This window comes from Bombus impatiens, unplaced genomic scaffold (genome assembly GCF_000188095.3).
Source record: "Bombus impatiens unplaced genomic scaffold, BIMP_2.2 scf_3474, whole genome shotgun sequence".
Taxonomy (NCBI): Eukaryota; Metazoa; Arthropoda; class Insecta; order Hymenoptera; family Apidae; genus Bombus; species Bombus impatiens.
The window spans coordinates 230683-249801 of record NT_179893.1 but is presented as its reverse complement, the minus strand read 5'-3'; the positions used below and the strand labels follow the sequence as shown (position 1 = coordinate 249801).

Below are 19119 nucleotides of genomic sequence, written 5' to 3'. Positions count from 1 at the left end.
CTTCTTCTGTTAACTTCCTTGTATTATCGGTGATTTGTGTCCTAGCCGGTGAGACCGACTTCGGGCAGAAATCAACTGTCTGTTCACGTCAAGGGAAATAAAATAGATTATTTCACATAGCACACAGTTCAATAAACTGTAAACGAAAGCAATGAAAGAAAATAATGCTATTTTTATATGTTGCATCGTCTGCCGTGATGACCTATAGTTATACGAACTATACTTGAGTTACTTTTTTCATTTATGATTCATGTATCCATAGGGTCATTTCGTGTCGCACTTCGGATAATTTCTCTTTACGTTCGATGTTTGTCTCTCAACGTGATCGTAAATATATCGCGTTCGAATATTTACTAAAGAAATGCTATTTCTTTCAGTCTGAATCGTGATTTGATCTATGATATTTTGTTATACTTTGTGTAAATGGAATAATTAGTATCGTTTGAATGATGTCGTTAGAAATTGTGAGAAGCATTCTCGTATAATTTGATGAGCAATATCCCCATAATATTAAATATCATCACATTAGCAGCTTAGAAATAAACGACAGAAATATTTCTAAAAATGATCCAAAGGATGCTCTTGCTCACAATTGATCTAGATTACTACATTAAGATTTACTATTATTGTATTATTATTACTATATCTACATTCCTTTTAAGAATCTACCACTATTACTTTACGAAACCATCTGTAAATAAGTATTTTGTATTCCTGCAAGAATAAAATTACGAATCATTAACCACGTATCTAATATTCCTACCACTGTCATTAAACTCGTGATAGTTTCGGATAGGGATTTGGAGATTTTTCGACTTCAATTTTATTCTCTTTTATTTTCACAAAACTTCATTTCACGTTGCACGGATAACATATATTTTTATTACTAATTAATATTTAACTTCGATAATAATAGTCTTTTTTTTTAACTTTCTAATTAGTACTTATAGTACACGATAATGTCGTTCAAAATTTTAACGTTGACAACGAAAAAAAATAAGCTAGCAATCCAAATATACGTAAAAGTATTCAACCCTTGAAATTCCAATAAATAAGCAGCCAATAACCAAAAGCTTTGGCTGAGAACCCAAACAAAACACAAATATAATGATCTACGTAAGGTTAATCCAAAGCGCGGGAGACACAATGGTAAAAGAGACAAATACCAAAAAAAGTATTGTGATGTTAGTACTGGATTATACGTCACCATTACCATGGCTTGTGTGAACATTGCAAATGGCAGCAGAGACTTGCTTGAATATTTATATGACAATAATAGTAGTAGTATCAGTTGTGGCAAGAAAGTGAACATTTTTTTAATTACGTTAGGTAGCTGATTAGCAGATAAATATTGCATGTAAAAATAAACGGAAAAGTTATGTTTGGGATCTTTGCGTATTATATGATAGATGAAACTTTCATAAAGAAATTTATAACCATAGAAATAATAATTTATAGCTGTCACAAAAATTATTAATGATACGCAACTAAGTACCAGTTTTAACTGATTTTTGGTTGGTATGACATAACTTTTATCGCGAAGGGAAAGATACATAGGTATACTAAACACTATAGGGTATAATCTAAAATGAATTGACAAAGCGTGAAATAAACCTGCTAGAATGAACTTATCTTGCAGATATAAATACAAAGTTAGCATAATTAAAAGGACTGTCATAGTGTCTGCATTCCCTCTGGTTGAAATTACAATTGTAAAAGGATTATAAAGCCATGTGAAGGCACACATACGTTGTAATTTTTCATTACAATTTTGTAGAGCCACAATTTTTTTTATTAAAATTGTTACCAAAATATCGATAAAGGAAAATAAGATTTTCCCAAAATTTTCATTTACAAAAATATTAGGTGTTAAAATAAGCGCTAACAATGGTGTATAGCGATATGTGTCTCGTTTAAACGGCGATGATCCTTCTACCATATGTCTCGCAGCATCGGTAAATACCTTATAATCTACATCAGTATATGGAACATTAAATGTTTTATCATGAAAATTTGAGTAAAAAACTAAAGTTATCCTAAAAATAAATGCTAATACACAGTGTGCCTTAAATGGCAAAAATTCACTCATTTTTAAGAATTTAAATATTCTTCTTAAATAAACAATTCTTTATAGCAAATAAAGTTTTACTTTATAGTTTCGTATTATTTTTTGCAGCAGCTCTCATCAGGCATGTCTTAAATTCCTTAAACTCATTTTCACAGTCCCCTTTTTGCAAATTAGATTTTGCTAATACACATGCAGCATACTTAGCTCCAGATTCATGGCATTGCGCAATGATAATTGGGTACTTTCTAAATCGCTCTTTTGCTTTTTTTACTGCTTCCATCTTCAACTACGTGTTATTATTTACCACATATTAATATCTATTATATCTGTATTTGCTATTTATTCATACATTACTTGTGTTAAAATGTCAAAACATATTTATGTCCCTTTGTTTTTTGGAATTTCCGGTGTTTGTGTCCATCGATATAATGTCGATAAAATAACAGTTACTGATATTGCAGCACACACTCTAATAGTCGTCAATCTTTTATTGTTTTGCAAGCGTATAATTTGGTACTTCTTATCCATAATGAATTTTATTTCTGAGCTTTTCTCTGCAACAAAACGAAATTACAGTAAATTAGTAAAAATTTCCAATAATGAAATAATTATACATGACAGAATTATTTGTACATACGTAATCGACTGTATTATGTTCGTATGGTTTGGAAGTATCTATACCATCACAGACTAACGAAATAGCAGAATGTTTTATACAACACTGTCTTAATTCCTCTATAACGTACTCACACCGTGATGGTTGATAGACGTTGTCTAAAATTGAATAATTAATCAGCACATGTATAATCATAAATACAATCATAAAAATTAGAAATAGAAAATTAAAGCAAAATTACGATACAAACCATTTAAACACTGCTGTAATTTACATGCAAACTTTTTACATGGATCAGCAGTCGACATGCGAACAAATCAGATATCTTTTTAGATATGCAAACGTTTAACGACGTACATCTTATATAATCTGAAGTTACAACTGGATCGATCGTACTAGTATCACAAAGCTAGTGCAAATAAAGGACATTTCAAAACTAAACTTATTGGTTATAAAATGTATAAATTTAACTATTTAATTAAGAACTCAGAAAAGACTAATAATAGCATATTAAATTTTTACCTTCCGCGTGATAAACTTCCAACAGAATGAACAAAAATGATCTAAATAACCCAACGTCACGCGTAACAAAATCTTGATAGCAGGTAGATGGCACTCTAAGCGTACTTTATTATAGCAGCCGACAAACGAACTTTAATGTACACATATACATAGTCATTAACGAATGTGTTAGGTTAAATTATAAAAATCTTTTGCTAATATCAACAGAAATATAACAATGTTGGGAAAAATTAAAACAAAACAGGAGAAAGGAGGTAAATAACAGAGTATCGATTATTCTAAGGCTATTTCAATATTGAATGCATTTTATTAAATATTTGTAACATCTCTCATAGGTTATATTTTTATTTATTAATATTATATATAAATCCAGAAACGTTAAATTGTATAGGAAATAAATCTTGTAAAATAGCTTTTTAAACAACATTGAAATTTATTTACATTTTATTTTCATCTTGCCATTTATTAAATAATTCTGTTTTTTAATTTTTTAAATTATTCAGAAACAATACTACTTTCATATAAAGTAAACTTACTGTCTGGTACTAAATCTTCTTTTTTTTCAGAGATTATTGCATATAGTGAGTCAGCTGTTGTAAATAATGCTGCTGTGGTAGAATACTGTAGGATATCAATGGCAGCATTATCAGGAGGCACAGCTGGTTTATTAGGATTAACTGGATTATATGGTTTTGGTTTCTACATTTTTGCTGTATTTGGATTATGGGTAAGAATAATTTTTAAAAATATTATTGTCATGTAACAAACACTAAATAAAAAATGCTTTTTGTAGGCAATGTTATTGTTAAAAGCTGGAGGTCAATGGAAAAAATATTTTATAAGTAGACGAAATCTTTTAACTAGTGGATTTTTTGGAGGCCTTTTTGTATCCTTTATACATAGTCTTATTAAAGGAAGAAATTGAAATATTAAATACCTATTAAAACGGGCAAGTATTTTCCTTATTACTATTTATTACAATCATACAACAGACATATGTGCTGTTTTGGACGTATCCTTTTATAAACAATTGAATATTCTTATTCAAATACAAGAATAAATGACATATTTACGTAACTCATTGCTATGCATCAAATTTATGTTTTTTATATTTTCCTTAATATATTATTAGATTCTTATATGGTATGGTACATGTATACTGATTAAAAGGATGTTTAGATTTAAGGGTTTATATTTTTTAACTAAATATGTCGTTAACTAATTAAATATATCACAAACAATTGCCAGTTGCTGGTCAGAGTAATAATATTGTTGATAAAGCACTATGTGATTTATTGTATATGTATGTACATAGAACACTTTCGAAAATACATTTATTCCGTCTGTTCCACCTGCTTGAATTTGTTCATTATTGTAATAGTCCTAATGTGTATAATAATTATAAATGCAGTTATTCTGTATTTATTCTTCTGTTTCTATAATATACATATAATAAATAACATGGTATATAAACAATGTTAACAAAGCGTTGTAAAATCCCAAGGATGAATTATCTAATACAATAACAATCTATTGAACACAGTTTTTCAAAACATAGTTAGAATAAAATTCTTTATTCGATTATTAAAATGAATAAATGATAACACATACATAATCTCATAACAAGTTAAACATTTCAGTTCATACATAAAAGCTACGTTTAATCCTCTGTACAATACAATTTTCAATTAATTTTCATCAGTACTTAATATATTGCAATATACCACAAGAAAACAGTTCAGAACGATATTATTTTGTACTTAACATGCTCACATTTTTATTACACTCTGTATAACAATAATAGTTTGACAATATTTTTTTTAATAGTCTTAAAACATTTGTAACTTATCGACAATTTTTATTTGATCAAAAATCCAAAACTTTGTTGGCAGTGAGAAAATAAAGTTTCATTTCTACCAATTCCATTCGATACCGTGGTGATAATTCCTTGGTCGTGCGAGTGAGCAGAGTTTTCTTTTATGTTACCGTACAAGGAGCTAAAGAGAGTGTTCGGAAGAAGATCAATATTCCTCCAAATCAAATCTTTGTTTCGGAACTTTCCTCAGGAGCAGGTACGCTCTCGCGTTGACAACTCTCTGAAATGTCCTCAAGAGGTGTCCCCATTTCAAGACCCTCTAATTTCCTTTCTTGATCCATTTTCTCCAGTTCATGTTTACTCAAATGATAAACTATTCCAGCTCCATACCCGTCACCCAAAACGTTGATCGAAGTCCTGATTCGATCCCTTCGAATAATAAGATATGTTATTGAATCTGGTTTTCTGTCGCCTGTCGTATATGAATATAAATAATGGACTTACAGCATCCAATCAACTGCAAATAATAGAGAAATGTCGTTCGTCGGTAAACCTAAAGCTGTGAGCACTAATAACATCGTAATTAAAGCTGCGCTGGGAATACTTGCTGCCCCTATACTGGCCAAGGTTGCTGTGAGACTATATAGGCGAAGGAGAACCATAAGTAAGTAATAGACCTGGGCATATTTCTGTCACATCGATCATACAAACCTGACTGTTATAACTTCACCTATTCCTAACGAGATTCCATTCATTTGGGCGATGAAAATTGCAGCAACCGCCTCATAAAGAGCAGTTCCATCCATGTTCACTGTAGCCCCGACTGAGACTACGAATCGCGTTACACGTGGATCGATTTTATTGTTTTCTTCGAGGCATCGGAAAGTTACAGGCAAAGTTGCAGCGCTAAAGGCATTAAAAAATATATCGTACAGGTTACATAAGCTTATTTACAAACAAAAGAAAGAAGTTATCATCAGGTACCTTGATGCCGTTCCCAAAGCTGTAATCCAAGCTTGCATCATACCTTTGAAGAACACGGCAGGATTCTGTCGAGTTATAAACCAAAATATCGCTGGCATAGTGATTATAGCATGAATCAATAAGCCCACGATGACCGTCACCATGTACAGGCCCAACATCTGAGCAGTTGCCGCCAAATTGTTGATCGACATTATCTTACCAGCTATCAAACACATGATTCCGAACGGAGAGAACCTGCATAATATTAATACTCGAATTTTCTAGATTTTCCTTTATGTCAAATCACAAATCAGATAAACAGCAAGGCAATCGTAGCAGGCTGGAAATTAAGTCGTATCTCGATCGCTCACCACATCACAATAATGCTGACGAACTTCATGATTATTTCGTTCAGAACCACGAAGAAGTCGACCATCAATTTTCCTCGAGGGCCGATTTGTCCAGCGAGAAGGCCGAACGTAATACAGAACACTATCATTCCCATCACGTTCGTTCCATCCTTGTATATTAATGTTGGCTGGAGAACTTGACTGATTTCATTTGTTCCTATGGCAATCACTTCCGTCGTCACGTAAGTGGTCTGCACCTGCTGGAAGCACGCCTGCACCAAATTTTCCGGCACCATGTTTCTAGAAATGGTATTGGTCGATGACGATTTATGCGATCTGTATCATGTATATCACGTACCTAACTATGTCGAGAATTGCGTCTAACGTAGACATTTTTGCGATATCCGCCTTAGGCGCGGTTATGGTGGATTTGATTCTAGGATCACCGGGATGGATTATAAGCACCATTGCGATGCCAACTATGGCCGCAAGAATGGTCGTTACGGTGTAATATATCAATGCTCTATATCCCATTCTTCCCGAACCCCTAGGGTCTAATTGCGCCATTCCTACAAAAAAGGATAACTTAGAGGGAGACTAGCTGAATGCAATGATTTATTGGATGTTGTATAATCACCGGAGATAAGCGACGAAACAATGAGTGGCAGAATGAACATCTTCAATAGTCGCATAAGGAGTTCTCCAGGGAAGCTGAGAAGAGTAATGGTTTGCGGCGAAGGACTGGCTAATCGACCAAGAAATCCAAGAACAAGACCCACCAACACTCCAATGATCGTAAGAACCAAGAGTGTGTTCTCTCCGAACCAATCCACTACCTATATTCATGTTCAAATAGAATTCGAATGAAATATAAAAGAAACGTTGAAAGAAGAAAAACATATGAATACAACTAACTAGTTGTAATCTGTCAAGCGGTGTCTTCTTATCGGGGCAAATCTTTTCTTCTTCCACGGTCGTTATTTTCTCGATCTCATCGGAACATGACCTAGAAATTGTTCTAGGTAAAAAATCAAACTGCGAAGAAGGTAGCAGTTCGCAAATCTTACGTTTGTGCTTCTTTAACTTCCGAAGCGCCTCTGAGGACCGCGACGGCTCCAGATATACGTTTTCCAAGAGACATTTTGGTCAATTTGGTAATATATCACTTTTAAGACTTCTTGAGTACTCTTCCTCTGTATACGAGGAAGATGACGGAGAACTCGTACTCGTTCATCCCGCGGCTTACCACCGCTCTGGCGTCTATGTCTGTACAAACCAAAGAGATCGTCATTGTATAAATTCCCTTTAACGACTAAAGAACTACACGTTCTCTTATGCGTATATAACACAGAGTCCTTGTGGCTCGTTTATCAATCGATCAAAGTTAAAAAGCGAATATTAAAAAGCATAATGGAAGATCGACACTGCGCTAAAACGTAGAAAAGTAGATTTTCCATAGGAGGCCACACCTGAATCCTTAGTAGCAGATGCACAGTTTCAGAACCACTGCACCAATGCGATGAAATCGTATAACGAGCTAAATGGCATCCGTAACCGTGGATCTTGGCAGGTCTTTTACGCGCAATGGACTACCGAGTGACTACCGTATGATCGAATACCCGGGACCTGGCTGGGTATCGCGTCGTTACGATCTGCCATCACGCAGATAATATGCCCCATCCAGGAAGCTGATTAGAGCTCGTGAGGGGTCAGAGGGTGAACGTCGTAAGAGTGAAGGGAGACAGATCGCAGAGTAACAGAGATAGTCGGCTACAGGAAGAGGGCACTCATCAGAACGGGTCGCACGGCACTGAATAAGCAGAAGGAGAAAAATGTGTACCACGCGCGTCTGTTTCGCAGAAATAGACCCGTCTCTATTGGATCTACGGCATCGGCTAAATTGTTCTAAATGGAGAACTTGAACAGTTCATCCCTTGACGCACAACCCCTTACGAAGTGATTAAAATGTATTACAATGTTGCATTACCTCTTATGAAACGTTCCGACATTTACTATTGTAGTTGCATGATCTGTTTCTACGTTTTCTCTTTCTTATATGTAAGATGCATTTGAAATAAAATAGGAGCTCTTTGAAAGACGTCGTTGCGTCTTAACAGGTTAATACGTTCTAAGTACAAAAGTACATTCGAGAGAAAAGCGTGGTTGTGGGCGTAAACGCTATGTACCACATATACATGCCACTTGCAAGACTCGTTAATTTTATCGAATTAAAAGCAACATCGTAAATCGTGTTATAATGCTAGACTGAAAAGTAAATTACGATCATATCTAGGAAAATGGACGCCGCGTATCAGTTTCCCTTGCTTGATGTTATTTTAACGGGAAATTCGAATCTGTGTTGCCCTGGTTAATTCATGGAATCATGGAAAGTGCATTAACAGTCGTATGCATCGTCATATTATTATGCGATTCTATTTATACATAAACCACATATATCCGTACTGAAATGCAATATGAAATTCGAAATTAATTGGAATCTGATGTATTTCACTGCGATTACTAAATTCGAATTGGAACGTTCATAATGAATTATTTTGAAAGCATGTAGGATATGGGCCAATTTATAGGGCCCCTTTGTATATCCGTTGTAAGGTAACCCAATTTCTCTTGCAATGATGGCTATGAGTGACCATATACAGACTAATAGTTCATAACACTAGCAGTTCATAGAGCAGATGTACAATACAAGAGTAAGTTATCTGTCACCTCGAGGGACTGTTTAATATTTTGCTACACACGCGTAACAAGAAATCGTGAATATAAAAAGACGTGTATTTCGTAGGAGTGAATTTCGCCGTTGAAGATAGTGTTATAAAAAAATTGATAAATATGAATGTCGAAGGCATTTCAAGGTCAGTCGTATCCATCATTTAAAATTTATATTCTGATAAAATTGCATATCAATGTGCAATAGTTTGCTATGCAAGTCTTAACATATGCAAAATTCATCTACCCGATGCAAATGGTTTCTAAAAATTGAGAAATGCAACATGTACTAGATTTCTCAATATCAATTCACGTAGATAACATCGAAATCCATTTCACCAGATATATTTCCCAGATGGGATGGGAGAACATAGCCCTTAAAATACGAAGCATTTCGAACCGAGTCATTCTCGGATGTTCTGTTCGACCAAGCAACTTACGCTTGTGCCGCGAGTCTTTTCATCTTATCGTGCCAATATTTTCATCATAGTGAAAACATGTTCAGTGAAATTATAACAAAAATATTCGTATCATTAATGGTGTTTAATACAGTTTATGCGTATCAAGGAAATTCTTGGTGGAAGGTTGACAATTCGCAAAGACAAGGGTAATACTTGCATAATTGTATATATATATATGTGTATTTTTTAAAATTTATATTAGTAGTAAATGTTTATGAAACTAGTTTTATATTTCTAATCTCTGTAGACCTAACGTATGCGCCGTAGAAGTAAACGATGACATAAGCTATGCTTATTACACTGAAAGCAAACAATGGAATCCTCGAAAAATTTGTGGCAAGCCTACGTAAGTATAATTATACTTTTTATATATGACGCATATTTGAATACTTCACTGCTTTCATTCGCTTCGCAGATTCGTAAGATACGAATGCTGCGCAGGATATTATAGAGTTCCTGGATATATTGGATGCACAGGAGGTAATAGATGCAATTGCATATTATCGAGTCTTATATTCGTCTCCAAACTGAATTATATTTTTATTATCCCTTTCAGTAAAACCATTAATAAATCTCATAGAAACAACGCGACGAGTGGGTGCTACGAAATTTGCAAAATTAATCGAAAGTTCGTCCTTTGCGGAAGAAATGATCAGTGGACCACCCTTAACGTTATTCGTACCATCCGATGATGCTTTTGATGTATGTTTAACGAAAATATGTGATGTGTAATCATCTAATATATCATCTAATATGTTTTAATCATTTTCCTTTTCAGCACTACTTAAAAGTAAAAGGTATTCACCAAGAATACGGCGGCAACAGATATGTAAATTTAATCGCGAATCATATAATAGACAGACGCGTATTATCAAATCAATGGCAAGCAAATCTTTTAATTCCATCGCGATTACAAGGAAACGTTTTAAGAATCAACAAATTTTCCAGTGGAGTAAGTAACATGTTGAATCGTAGAAGCTTATATATGCACAATTGTTCAATAAACGCTTCCATCTTCACAGATGGAAACAGTGAATTGTCATCGAATTATTCGCAAGGATCAAGTTGCCACTAATGGAGTTGTGCATGTTATCGACGGAGTTTTGGATCTTGCTTTGGCACAAAATTCGGACATAATCGATCTCGCTTCTAGGGACGGTAGATTCGAAATATTTACAAAAGCTCTTAAAAATAGCGAGTTAGGAAATAGAATTAGATTCAGTGAAGTACCCTGTACTATTTTTGCACCCACGGATCAAGCTTTTCATCATATTCCTAAAAGACAATTGACCGATATGTTGGAAAATCCGACAGCATTAAATGGTAATTGAATTGTGCCGAATACATTTATGTAAGTTTTCTCTTCTGTATAATATATTGTTTCGTTTAGCATTAATTGCTCATCATATCGTAACGCATCCTGTATGCGTGCCAAATATAATTTCGGAATATCATGCAAGCACGATGCAACGACAAGGACTAAAATTAAATTGCGGTCCGTATGGACCCATCGTAGACGATGCAAATATAAGGAATGAAATGTATCATGGAAAAAATGGATTACTTTACGTTGTTGATCGTGTGTTACTTCCGGATCGAGGTAAATAATTTTTACTTGAATGGCATTTAAGAAGATCTTCTAAGAATCTTTCATTGCGAATATAACATATTGCAGCTAAAACTATCTTGGATGTGATCAAGGAGGAAGGATTATTTAAATTTTTAGAAATAATTAAAACAGCTGAATTGGAAGAAAGTTTGAGACATTTGAAACACTTCACAATGTTTGCTCCCTCTGAGACAGCAATGTATTGTATGTATATTCGATCTTTATTCTTGACAAAACTAGACAAACGTATTTTGTTTCTTAATATAAGATGCTCTTTTATAGCTTTATCAAATCAGAAACTTGTAGAATTGCAAAGAAATCAAAAGAGTGCTCGGAACTTTGTTCTTAATCATATAGTTACGGGAACGTATTTCACCGATGAGATTAGTAGCAATCAAGTAAGTTAAGTGTAAAATTGAATATTTCAATATATTCCTCAATAACTTTTAAAGATTATAATTCATTATAGATCGCTAGAACGCTTGAAATAGGAGTTCCATTACGCTTCCAAGTTTATCGTGGTAATTTTGGAATAGAAAACGCATTAATTATGAAAGCTGATAGAGAATGCAGCAATGGCGTTTTACACATTATAAGTCACATTTTACATCCAGCAGAAGAATCTTTAGATTATATTTTGAGAAAAGAAGGCAATTTCAGGTAATTCTTTTCCTGTACACGAAAATTCCAAGACTCTGAGAAATATAAATGGAAAATTGTTACAGTATTTGGTTAGACGCTATGGAAAGAATTAAAGGCATTCAACCACAAATGTATGACCAATTTAAGCGCGCGAATTCTTCGTGTACATATTTCGTTCCTTCGGATAAAGCATTTAAACAGTTAGGAAATGCCAAACTTCAAAAATTATTGGAAGACAGAAACTATCTAACAAAGGTAATACTATTTTTATGAACAAATTGATTGATTCAATTAAAAATGTTTTTCGTTGTTCACTTTCAGACACTACAAAATCATATCGTGGATAATATGTTACTTGCTGAAAGCTTCATGCCAGATTTACAGTATACCGTCAGAACTAAAGGAAACCCGATAAATATTATGAGAAAAAATAACAGAATTTTGGTAAGGACATAGTTTTTTAGTGATTTAACAAAAATAATAAAATGAGCGCCTTACAAAATATAATTTTCCCTTCCAGGTAAATGATGCAACTCTTGTAAAGAGCAACATTTTGAATAAAGCTGGAGTTGCACACGAGATAAACTCAGTATTACTACCTGATCAATGTCCTAATGGTCATAGAAGAATACATGATGGACCATTTGTAAGAAAAGCTTGTCTTTACGATAAATAATTAAACCTATCTATATTACTGACTCACGTCACTTATAGTTACGATACTATATGTTTACCTACATATGTGTATGTATATAAAGTTCACAAAGTATGTAGTAAGTTATGCACTTATGTACTTCATTATGTATTCGTTTGGAACAATAAATATTGAAATTTAAATGATTTCTCGATTATTTAATCGTTTTTTCGTTAACTGTGTTCAAAAGGCATCGTTCCTTTTGGTTATATTTATAGAGTTGGCTACACTTGTAACACGTATAAATATTTCTTGTAACACATACTCTACTAAATATCTGCCGGCGTATATTATTAGATTGATATTATTATGTTTGTACTTGTATGGCATTATGGCTCCTGATTCAAAAGAAGAACGGTATTTCTATTTTAATACCTTAGCCATTTTATTAAAAGCAGTCCAAAATGAACGTACGACAATAGATCTTCGAAATGAAGCATCAGTTTATGGAATTGTAGAGCACACAGATGCGTGAGTAATTTTCCGTTACATGTTATCATTATTGACCTAGGACTATTTAAATTTTTTGCCTTTTTGCAGTTACATGAATATCGTAATGAGAGATTGCATCTTCACAGACCCTAGGGGAGACTCGTACAGTTACGACATGTTCTTTGTGCAAGCAAGAAATATCCGGTTCGTTCATATTCCACCAAAAGTAAGTAATTTTAAAATATAAGTCCTACTATAACATTTTAGTTTAATTGTAGTACATGATATTTAATATTTGATAATGATATTGTAAATGAATACGAGTCAACTTTATTTTATTGCAATTGTCGAATGTATATTGTACGTTGTGCATTATTTAAAATATGCTCTGTTAAATTCATTAAACTTGTTATTGTATGAAAGTTTTACATAAAATGTCTTACGGGATGAGTATTACAAAAAAATAGGTATCACTTTGTTGTTGCGTTTATGTATATTATTATTGTGTTGTCTAGGTACTTTTGAAGTTATAGGTTGCTTGTATATCAGATGACGGAAAGTTAAAGTATAAATTTAGAATGATTTTATCTTTGTGTAAACATTGTTTCTTTACTAATAAAAATGGATATGTGTCGTGTATGTAGTATGTGTTAAGTGCTTTAGTTGTATATGAACATATACATACAATCAAATAAGAGAAATGATAAAATCTTGGCATCTGCTTTACAAATCATTAGCATCTCATTCACAAGTGCAAAGTATTTTGTGGTATAACACTGGTGACAAATTAAAATTTTTCACACATATTCGGGCTCATATAAATTTGAAATATTATTCTACAACAGCTTCAATTAGTCCATCAACACAAGTCAACATGAGTGCATTTAAGTTCCTTGATTATGACTGTATTGGATTTGATTTAGACAATACACTTTTGCGTTATAATGTGACAAACATGGTACACTTGACATATGAAACTTTAGCCAATTATTTAGTTACAGAAAAGGGGTACAACTCCAAATATTTGTTAAAGCCATTAGAAGATAAAGATTTAGATTTTATGCAAAAAGGATTATTCTTAGATTTTGAAAGAGGAAATATACTTAGAATAAATGCTGATGGTATAATTCAAAGAGCATGCCATGGAAGTAATCTATTAAGTACTGAAGAAATCAAGAAGATATACCCTGGGCAGAGATGGGAGACTACAGATGCTTTTTGTAATGACATGTTATCCACCTGGAACGGTCCTTTATCAATGAAAATGAGAAGTTTGTTAGATTATTTTGATGTTTCTTCATCTCTTATTTTTGCAAGATTGATAGATACACTTGATGAAGAACAAGGAGGACCTTTGAATGCATATAATGTTTGGCCTAATATGTTGGATGGATTGATTGAAATGTTTAACAGAGATCATCTTAAAATGAACAGAGGGTACTTTTTTCCTAGCCTCAGAGAGAATCCTCAAAAATATATGCATAAATGTACTGCAAGAACTATAACATGGCTTCAAGAATTAAAAAGACATCGTATTACTTTCCTTATCACTGGATCAAATGTTGATTTTGTTGATTTTAGTGCTACTTATTCTCTTGGAGAAGATTGGAAATCTCTATTTGATATTGTAATTTGTTATGCAAAGAAACCTGCTTTTTTCATTGAAAAACGTCCTTTTCTTGATATTGTAAATAATGAAGAAGGTAATAATATCATAGAAAGTAAAGATTTAAAACGAGGTGGTATATATAGTCAAGGTAATTGGGAAGGACTTACTGAATTCCTTAAAAATGTATCTGGAAAACAAAATCCTCGTTATGTATATATTGGTGATAATCTTTTGCAAGATATTTATGTACCAAATTCATATGTACAATGTGATACAGTAGCTGTAATTGAGGAACAAATGTCTGAGGGAATGGTTTATCAAAACTTATCACATCCCCATGAAAAAGTATTAAATTCAACATTTTGGGGCTCTTATTTTTGTTTGAAAGATCCTAACATTAATATGGACTCATTATGGGGACATGTTATAAAAAAATACTCAAAACTTTGCATACCTGATATAGATTTAATAGCTCAACAGCCATTAGAAGAATCTTACTTATGTTTTTATAAAGATGGAAAGAAATATGATGGATATTATCCTGCAGTACCGCTTAGTATATCTACGTTTTAAATTCAAAAATTTATCCCCAATTTATTATCCCCCAAACAGAAGTTTCGTAGTTTTATGTTAACTTGCATGCTATAACATATTAGTATCATATTTATAATATATTCTTAATTCAAGATACGTATTATACCAGCTATCAAGGAACAATTGCAACATTTGCTAGTGCATACAAGGGATGTAGCACATACTAAACGTACATTTAAATCAAAACATACTGAACAAAAACACCGAGAGGGGCTAGCAGCAGTGGAAAAAATTTTAGAAGATAGAAAAAAGGCAGAGCAGAGATTGAACAAAAACAAAACTAATTAATAACAAATTAATAATTTTATATTTTTATTAACAATTACATTTTCCATTTACGAAAATAACTTCTATATAAACCTACATTGCATAATATAGTGTACAAGTTTAGCATAAAAATGATTGTTTTATACAAATTGTAAGTACAGTTGCCAGTAACTGATATATAAGTAAATATAGACAAAGTAAATCTATTTAATTATATTAGTCAACACCTTATTATAATGATACAAAATAAATAGTATTATAAAAGCATGTTCTCAACTTCCTATTATGGCCTTGTATATTTTTTAGAATAATATTAATTAATATTTGTTGTAATAATATATAAACTTTTAATGATTTAATAAATGTGTGATAAAAGCAATATTTCATCATAATAATCCAAGAAGATAATAAAAATATCATGTGACACACCCACATAGTATTTTGTTGCAAAATAATAATACACAAGTATTAATGAAATGTAATACCCATTTGGATAAAGTATTTGTTATTTTCTTTGAACAGCGATTGCTATTCCCATTCCTCCACCAATACATAAGGCTGCAACACCTTTGTTTCCACCAATTCTTTCTAAAGAATGCAATAGAGTTACTAATACTCTAGCACCTGTAACAGAACATAGATTAACAAGAATACTACAAGTATATAATATTTTCGATTATTATGATTTTGCTGTCATACCAGATGCACCAATAGGATGCCCTAAAGCAATAGCTCCACCGTTTATATTAACTTTGTTTGGATTTAAACCAAGAGTTTTTACACAAGCTATCGCTTGCGCTGCAAAAGCTTCATTTAATTCATATAAATCTACTTCTTCTTTTGTCCACTTTGCTTTTTGTAACTAAAATATTCATCTCTTTCATTACATGAATTTACATATCGTAACTAAACTTTATCTACTAACCACTAACTCAACTGCTGGCACAGGACCTATGCCCATAACTCTTGGTTCCACTCCAGCTTCAGCTACTGCAACAATTTTAGCTAATGGGGAAAGTCCTTTTTGTATAGCAGTATCCGCAGACATAAGAACTACTGCTGCTGCTCCATCATTGATGCCAGAAGCATTACCAGCTGTAACTGTACCTTTAGCCTGACAATGTATAATTATTATACAACGAAGTATTTCAATTTACGAAAAAAAATATGTAATTAGTCATACTTCCAGAAATGCAGGTTTTAATTTTTGAAGACTTTCTACAGTTGTTCCAAACTTAGGGTATTCATCTTTATCTACAATAATAGGTTCTTTTCTAGTAGGTACAGTTATAGGAATGATTTCCTTGGAAAAATAGCCTGCAGTAATTGCAGCTTCTACCTTCTGTTGAGATTTAGCTGCATACTCATCCTGTTCTTTTCTACTTACAGTGTAGTCTTTAGAAATATTTTCAGCTGTACATATATATATTCACAAAATTATACAATCGTAATACAATAATTTTTATATGATAGAGATGTATCAATTACAATCTATACCTGTTACTCCCATGTGAATTCCATGAAATGCATCTATCAAGCCATCGATTAATAAAGTGTCTATTAAATTACAATCTCCAAGTTTTACACCTTTTCTAAGGTATAATGCATGGCAAGATTGACTCATACTTTCTTGACCACCAGCTACAACTATTTGGTTCTCTCCAGCTTTTATAGATAAGTAACCATTCAAGATTGCTCTAAAGACATGTGTTTTTTTGTAAAATTTATTCAGGAGATATTGCAATTGGACATATTGCAACATATGGAATAAGTTAAAAATTATAAGAACTTCATTAAAGTACTACTTTTAGTATGACAACATTATATAAAGTAATGGTATGCATGATGTAACGTGACTAAGAGAAGATCAAGATTTTTTAAAAAAATTGTGGTCATGAAGTAATAACATGCATGATATTGTACAACTAAATAAGATTTGAATTGCAAAACTGTATTTACTTTAAACCTGAACCACATAGCATATTAATTAGGTAAGCAGGTACAGATATAGGAAGACCAGCTTTCATTGCTGCTTGTCTTGCTGGATTTTGTCCTTGACCTGCAGTCAATACCTGTACAATGAAGTCTTACGTATATTTTAAAATAATTAATTTTATTATGTTTATGTTCAGCTATTAATATATCAAGAAGAATTATATATATATTATCTTATATATTATCACAGGTTTTTTTGTAGATTTAGGAATTAGTATTTGATTAATGTTTGACAAAAAATACTTACATATTGAATAATTTAAAATAATTAGTGCATATAAACATCGAAGTTAATTATTAATATAGATTACCTGTCCTAGTATTACTTCAGAAACATCCACAGGTTTAATATGAGCTCTTTCAAGACTTTCTTTAATAACTATACTTCCTAGATCTGATGCTTTCAATGATGATAAAGAACCACAGAACGATCCTAAAAATGATGAAGTATTTTATAAAATAATAAGATCTATATTAATCTATATTATTTAATCTATTATCTAATCTATATTAATCTAATTGATTAAAGTTCTAATGATTTTATGTTAGATGGTAGAGGCAATAAGAATAAAATACAGAAATAAAAGCAATATAAAAGTAGTGATATAGGGATGAAAATAAGCAGAATATGGAAATTAGCAATAGCATAATAATATGCTTATGATTTGTATACAACTTTTGCATTTTAGATCAATATTATTTAAGAAAAATGATATGAATAATTTTGTCACGAATGTGCAGATGTATTTTTAAATGAAAAGATATCTAATTTGTTAGAACATAACTAAAATAGCAAGAAAACAGTAAGTGATGTGCTTTTTTAATAAAACACGCTTTTATTACGTATAACAAAAATTATTGCGAATTGAAAATTTTAGTGTATAATGACATTTAAACTGACTTATTAGTATAATATAGAATAAATGTTATTATTTTCAACCGTTATATCATTTAAACTTGTAAGGAATAAATTTATACCTATAGGTGTTCTGACCGCCGATATTATTACAACGTCGCTATTGCTCATGTTGAAAACTTATTAAAAAATACGTGTGAACCTGCGAAGAACTGAACGAAGACTACCGCCACGATCCAGTATAACGGAAATAAGTTAGAAGAAGTATTATATAGTAATATATGCCAGTAACGGCTTATTGAAAGTGTGTCAATCGAAATGTAGGCACATTTTTAGGTAGATCCGCGTCTCGATGAATGGTTTTTGATACTTTCAAATTAATATGACGATGAAAATTAGTATTACTGCAATCAAGTTGCAATCAATTATCAGATTAATTATTTTATTATGTTTTACTTCGCTATTTGAACGAGCACTTTATTTGATCTATATCGGAACCTCTACTGCCTTAGATGTGATACGTTCCTGACCAACGTCATCGGCTGACTGACTTCTAATTCGGCGTACAGGTGGCGCTGAACCACCAATCGCGGTGTCGTGGTGGTGCTCGTTTGTTTTTACCCAGCGTGCATTGTGAATAGTGACTGGTGCTAAGATGGCCGACAACAAGGAGGAGATTTCGGAGCTCGTCGAAAAGCGAGGTATTTATTACAGTTGCACGATTTATTTTTTGTGATCACCGTTTAGAATAAAAGCTCGATACACGGCGAACGTGTCGGTGATCTCGGACAGACGATATGATCCGTAGTTGCGATAAAAATCACGCCATCTGCACGCACGGTGTTCAGGAGGAATGATCGCGAAAATCGACGTGAATATACTAACGAATCGGGCCTGT

The 19119-nt window shown here is 32.5% G+C and overlaps 8 protein-coding genes across 9 annotated transcripts; 4 read left to right on the top strand and 4 right to left on the bottom strand.

The window, feature by feature from the left end:
• Positions 1-816: 816 nt before the first annotated feature.
• On the bottom strand, positions 817-2151 carry LOC112211975 (GPI mannosyltransferase 1). Its single transcript, XM_024372155.1, has one exon. It carries the CDS (start codon positions 2087-2089, stop codon positions 938-940), a length of 1152 nt encoding a protein of 383 aa, XP_024227923.1. The 5' UTR covers positions 2090-2151; the 3' UTR covers positions 817-937.
• Positions 2152-2364: 213 nt separating this feature from the next.
• LOC100745441 (cx9C motif-containing protein 4) lies at positions 2365-3326 on the bottom strand. Its single transcript, XM_003494678.4, has 4 exons — positions 3207-3326; positions 2935-3093; positions 2706-2842; positions 2365-2622 (listed from the first exon to the last, which is right to left on the bottom strand). The coding sequence occupies exons 2-4, from the start codon at positions 2990-2992 to the stop codon at positions 2605-2607; spliced, it is 213 nt and encodes a 70-aa protein (XP_003494726.1). The 5' UTR covers positions 2993-3093; positions 3207-3326; the 3' UTR covers positions 2365-2604.
• On the top strand, positions 3040-4561 carry LOC100744595 (ER membrane protein complex subunit 6). Its single transcript, XM_003494672.3, has 5 exons — positions 3040-3460; positions 3773-3933; positions 4000-4092; positions 4199-4218; positions 4339-4561. Exons 1-5 carry the CDS (start codon positions 3424-3426, stop codon positions 4367-4369), a joined length of 342 nt encoding a protein of 113 aa, XP_003494720.1. The 5' UTR covers positions 3040-3423; the 3' UTR covers positions 4370-4561.
• A 203-nt stretch (positions 4562-4764) lies between these two features.
• On the bottom strand, positions 4765-8011 carry LOC100743406 (excitatory amino acid transporter). Of its 2 annotated transcripts, none has more exons than XM_003494662.3 (10): positions 7805-8011; positions 7403-7601; positions 7251-7341; positions 6973-7171; positions 6694-6904; positions 6357-6635; positions 6007-6240; positions 5734-5928; positions 5527-5661; positions 4765-5451 (listed from the first exon to the last, which is right to left on the bottom strand). In XM_003494662.3, exons 2-10 carry the CDS (start codon positions 7474-7476, stop codon positions 5244-5246), a joined length of 1626 nt encoding a protein of 541 aa, XP_003494710.1. In that variant the 5' UTR covers positions 7477-7601; positions 7805-8011; the 3' UTR covers positions 4765-5243. The 2 variants fall into 2 exon arrangements, with proteins under 2 accessions (XP_003494710.1, XP_012248964.1); XM_012393541.3 differs by having other exon boundaries at positions 7759-7991.
• A 1016-nt stretch (positions 8012-9027) lies between these two features.
• Positions 9028-12614, top strand: LOC100744833 (transforming growth factor-beta-induced protein ig-h3). Its single transcript, XM_024372154.2, has 14 exons — positions 9028-9208; positions 9405-9669; positions 9771-9869; positions 9939-10003; positions 10080-10225; positions 10302-10475; positions 10546-10846; positions 10914-11123; positions 11199-11336; positions 11415-11530; positions 11602-11792; positions 11858-12029; positions 12096-12218; positions 12295-12614. The coding sequence occupies exons 2-14, from the start codon at positions 9560-9562 to the stop codon at positions 12448-12450; spliced, it is 2001 nt and encodes a 666-aa protein (XP_024227922.1). The 5' UTR covers positions 9028-9208; positions 9405-9559; the 3' UTR covers positions 12451-12614.
• LOC112211991 (U7 snRNA-associated Sm-like protein LSm10) lies at positions 12577-15734 on the top strand. Its single transcript, XM_024372156.2, has 3 exons — positions 12577-12939; positions 13009-13126; positions 15197-15734. The coding sequence occupies exons 1-3, from the start codon at positions 12611-12613 to the stop codon at positions 15389-15391; spliced, it is 642 nt and encodes a 213-aa protein (XP_024227924.1). The 5' UTR covers positions 12577-12610; the 3' UTR covers positions 15392-15734.
• On the top strand, positions 13333-15734 carry LOC100749221 (5'-nucleotidase domain-containing protein 1). The gene has a single exon (XM_012393527.3). It carries the CDS (start codon positions 13601-13603, stop codon positions 15080-15082), a length of 1482 nt encoding a protein of 493 aa, XP_012248950.1. The 5' UTR covers positions 13333-13600; the 3' UTR covers positions 15083-15734.
• On the bottom strand, positions 15571-18488 carry LOC100747910 (acetyl-CoA acetyltransferase, cytosolic). The gene is made up of 8 exons (XM_012393528.3): positions 18344-18488; positions 17677-17798; positions 17330-17442; positions 16868-17067; positions 16554-16783; positions 16296-16484; positions 16070-16232; positions 15571-15994 (listed from the first exon to the last, which is right to left on the bottom strand). The coding sequence occupies exons 1-8, from the start codon at positions 18390-18392 to the stop codon at positions 15876-15878; spliced, it is 1185 nt and encodes a 394-aa protein (XP_012248951.1). The 5' UTR covers positions 18393-18488; the 3' UTR covers positions 15571-15875.
• Positions 18489-19119: the final 631 nt, after the last annotated feature.